The sequence below is a fragment of the Pistacia vera genome, unplaced genomic scaffold (genome assembly GCF_008641045.1).
Source record: "Pistacia vera cultivar Batoury unplaced genomic scaffold, PisVer_v2 Contig476, whole genome shotgun sequence".
Lineage (NCBI taxonomy): Eukaryota > Viridiplantae > Streptophyta > Magnoliopsida > Sapindales > Anacardiaceae > Pistacia > Pistacia vera.
This window is the reverse complement of record NW_022196308.1, coordinates 469537-473346: the sequence shown is the minus strand read 5'-3', so window position 1 is coordinate 473346 and position 3810 is coordinate 469537. Positions and strand designations below refer to the sequence as shown.

Genomic DNA, 3810 nt, shown 5'->3' with positions numbered 1-3810 from the left:
GTTTAATGCAAGCAAAACAAGAATAATTTATTACATCACTGGTATGAAAGTGTTATTGAAACATCAACATTCACAACAATTATAGTTATCTGAAAGCAATTCCTTTCGCAACAACATAGCTTTGAAGCACGGGGAACCTAAAACAACTGAAAACTCAAGTAAATCACTTAATTTTCCTTAGAATTTCATATTCAAATTTCTGAATACCCATCTTCAGTAGCACAAGCTCGAAACATGCCTGTGGTATTGAGAGGCATGGTGATTTCCCCTGTGGAAGACACAACAATCAACCCCACAGTGCCTCTTGGAACGCACTCCTCTACAAAATGAGCTGCTGCTTCCTTCAGAGAGAGACCTATAAATTCCATAAGAGCGGCAACATCCCTCGCAGCAGTAGCTCGTATTATTGCTTCACCCTTGCCAGCAGAAATTGCACAGAGGTTGTTTGCGTATGTTTCTGCACCAATGATGGGTGTATCCCCAATCCTACCCACCATTTTGTTAACAAATCCACCCGTAGAAGTTGCAGAAGTTAAATTTCCTTCATTATCAACAGCTACACATCCAATAGTTCCAAGTTGGCTATCACCATCCGCAAGTGGAGTTTCATTTTGGCATCCTTCGGAATTGGCTGTGTGTAATCTAACTGTAGAATCATAACTATGTTACAAGCAATGTTCTGAAAACCGGACCAAGAGTCGACTCGGCCGGTTTTCGATTTTCCCGGTTGGACCGGTCGGTCGGACTGCTGATGTTAGCATGATGACATCCGCAAAAACTAAAAAAAAACTTCGAAGTTTAAATGGCAATATGCTGCGCACAAATTGAAAGTATAACAAAAAGTTATCCTCTTATTTATCCCAATCCTATATCATGGTTTCAACACAAGGAAGCTTACATTTTAGAGTTACATTTTACAACCTTCAACTCTGTTATTGTAATAGTGTAATGAAGCTTCACGGTGAAACTTTCACAGTTTCACCATCAATTTCTAAATTTCCTATGAGAAATTACATTTTAGAGTTTCATAAATTCAATTGACAAATGACAGATTCACAATAAGAAATCAGTTTTAAGAGTTTCAAAATTTAAATTGACAGATTCAGTGATTCACATCACAGATTCACAATAATGCAATATTATGAATCAATACAATATCATGAATCATGATATGAAATAGAAGACAGAGAAAGATAGGATGACTCTTAGTCTCTTACAGCAGTTTGTTACTTGGTCGACGGCAGATGGCAGCTTGCAGACAGCGGCAGATGTGAAGACTGAGATCTCAATTGAAGTTGAAGTAGTGACTGACAAATCTGACAGACCAGCAACAACAAGGAATAAGTAGGCTTTTAGATGGCGACGGCGATGATTGAAGAGTTTTAACCGTTGAACACTTGAAGTTGAAGAATGAAGACTCTGAACTGAAGTGTTGAAGTCACGACTAACGAGTGAGTAGCAGACCAACCACGACAAGGAAGAAGCAGAGTAGCAGACCAGCGATGATTGAAGAGGTTGAAGACTTGAAGTTGAAGACTTGAAGGCTGAAGCTGAACTGCTGAAGCTTGAAGAAGATCGTGAATGGAGAAGGAGGACTGGACTGGAGGAGGCAAACCAAAAAGAAAAATCTTTAAGAGCAAAATCAGCAATAATACACAACAAAAAAGACTATCAAGTCAACAACTATTCAATGATTCACCACACAGCAGGCTCATTCACAAACAAATAAAATCTTTCTTTGCATTATTTGTATTATGCAATTATTTTCCCACAATGATAACTTTTATTTGAATGCAATTGATGGGTTTGAATGAATTTTTATTTGATTTGGGCTATATAAGTTTGTATTTTGGGCCAAGAAACCCACTACACAGATATTGAAGATGAACCTTGTGGTTTGATGTTAGCTGTTCTCAACTTTGATTATAAAATTTGAATTAGGTGGTAGATGATGGTGATTTTACAATAATTTATTTATACTTTAGGGTTGATATTAATTAATAATAGAATGTAAAGAAAATATTTGCAATTGATCTGAATCGTTCAACCACATCCTACAAGTTACAATCATCTCCTATGGAAATGGAAGTAATACAAACTCTACATTAATTTAACCATCAAAGAACAGAACAGAACAGAACATGTCACTAATCTTGGGTATAAAACTAAAACATTAGCCCGGAACCATGGAACTTTTGCTTTGCAATTTCATCAAGACGTTCTGCCATTTCATTTGTTAGATGATTCTTCCAATCTCCAACCTTTCCTTCTCTAAAGAAGACATCGTTTTTAGTGTTGCGAACACGGTAGAATCCATTCTTATTCACCTCCAAGTTTTTCATTTTCTCAAAACTACATAGTTTCAAAATTTCTTGCACAGTCCCATTTTCTTCTTCTTCCAAAGAAAATGGCCGACCAACAAACTCCGCCACTCTCTTTATATTCAGTAAAGGCTCCTCTTTCATATCTTCATATTTCAAGAAAAGGATCTTGCTTGGAAACTCTAAACTTGCTTTCCAATATCCTAAAACATGATCCCAATAGGATCCACCCGGAGAAATCCCGTCACAAAACATTTCAAATGCATCTTCTAGCGACAGTGGAGGCAGATCCTGGGGTTTCACCTTCATCACGAATTGCCATAAAGAAACGAGAACATCTTTAGGATTTCTACAAATGTAAACAATCGGACAAGATGAATTTTTTAGGGAATCTGGTAACAAAGTGAAAGGTATATGAGTTGCAAAAATACGTGGTGATGGAAGAACTTCAGGTTCAGCAATCGGAGTGGTCTTGAAAAGGTCAAAATCCATGAAGGGAACACATTCATGGACACTAGTGGTAAGCAAGGGGTGAGTTGAAAAATCATACCGAGTTCGATTCATTATAGAGAAAAGGAGAGCTTTAAGCCAAGTAGTACCTGATTTTGGAGAGGAGATAAGGTAAAGGTCAGTGGGTCGAGAGATGAAGTGTTGTTGCATCCACATGATCCCTTCAAGACCAACCATGGGTTGAAACCAAAAACCTTGATATTGACAAAGATGCTGAGTCGCCCATCCTCTGTTTCTTGGAAGGGTTGCGATTATGTTTCTGTAACTGTTGTAGATTCTTTCGATTTCTTCTTCTTCCTCCTTTGATTTAGGAACAAAGCATTTCGCAGCTGTGATCAGAGCTTCAGCCATGAGAATATGCTGTACTGGCCTGTCAGTAGCTACAGAGTACTGAATGAAGAACTTTAGGAAAACCTGATATGAGAAAGATTGTGGCCTGTCAGTAGCCCACGATCGTAACCTTGGCACCTCACAATTGAATAGACAGAGAGTTACTATATCAGGATTGTGAAAGAGAATTGGCGAGATTTGAGTTGTAAGCATGATATTCCTCTTATATTAATTAAATATTATTTATTAATATTTTACCATCTCGATGGTGGATTACCAAATTTGTTTAAGTAAAGTCTTCAAGTTAATGAATGTAAAAAAGCAACGGTTATATATTGAGTTAATTACGTGGAAGTTGCCTCTGTCAATATTTTATAAGAGTATACAAATGAGTAATGTTACAGTTATTGAAGGGTGTACACTGAATTTGTACATCGAATGACGTGACGAAATCTTGACCGTTGATTCATTATAAGTTAATATTAATTAACGGTCAGGATTTTGTCACGTTATTCGGTACACAAATTCGATGTATAACTTTTAGTAACTCTTATCATTTTCCGTATAATACCTTAAAAGATTAAGGTATTATACAAATACCTTAATCTTTTAAGTTTCTGTTAATGCTTTGTTAGGACTATTTTCCTTA

The 3810-nt window shown here is 36.8% G+C and overlaps 2 protein-coding genes across 2 annotated transcripts; both read right to left on the bottom strand.

Annotated features, from left to right (window-relative positions):
* Nucleotides 1-191: 191 nt before the first annotated feature.
* Nucleotides 192-497, bottom strand: LOC116146303 (isoaspartyl peptidase/L-asparaginase-like). The gene has a single exon (XM_031431710.1). The coding sequence runs from the start codon at nucleotides 495-497 to the stop codon at nucleotides 192-194; it is 306 nt and encodes a 101-aa protein (XP_031287570.1).
* A 31-nt stretch (nucleotides 498-528) lies between these two features.
* On the bottom strand, nucleotides 529-3349 carry LOC116146336. The gene is made up of 2 exons (XM_031431747.1): nucleotides 2921-3349; nucleotides 529-1600 (listed from the first exon to the last, which is right to left on the bottom strand). The coding sequence occupies exons 1-2, from the start codon at nucleotides 3180-3182 to the stop codon at nucleotides 1383-1385; spliced, it is 480 nt and encodes a 159-aa protein (XP_031287607.1). The 5' UTR covers nucleotides 3183-3349; the 3' UTR covers nucleotides 529-1382.
* Nucleotides 3350-3810: the final 461 nt, after the last annotated feature.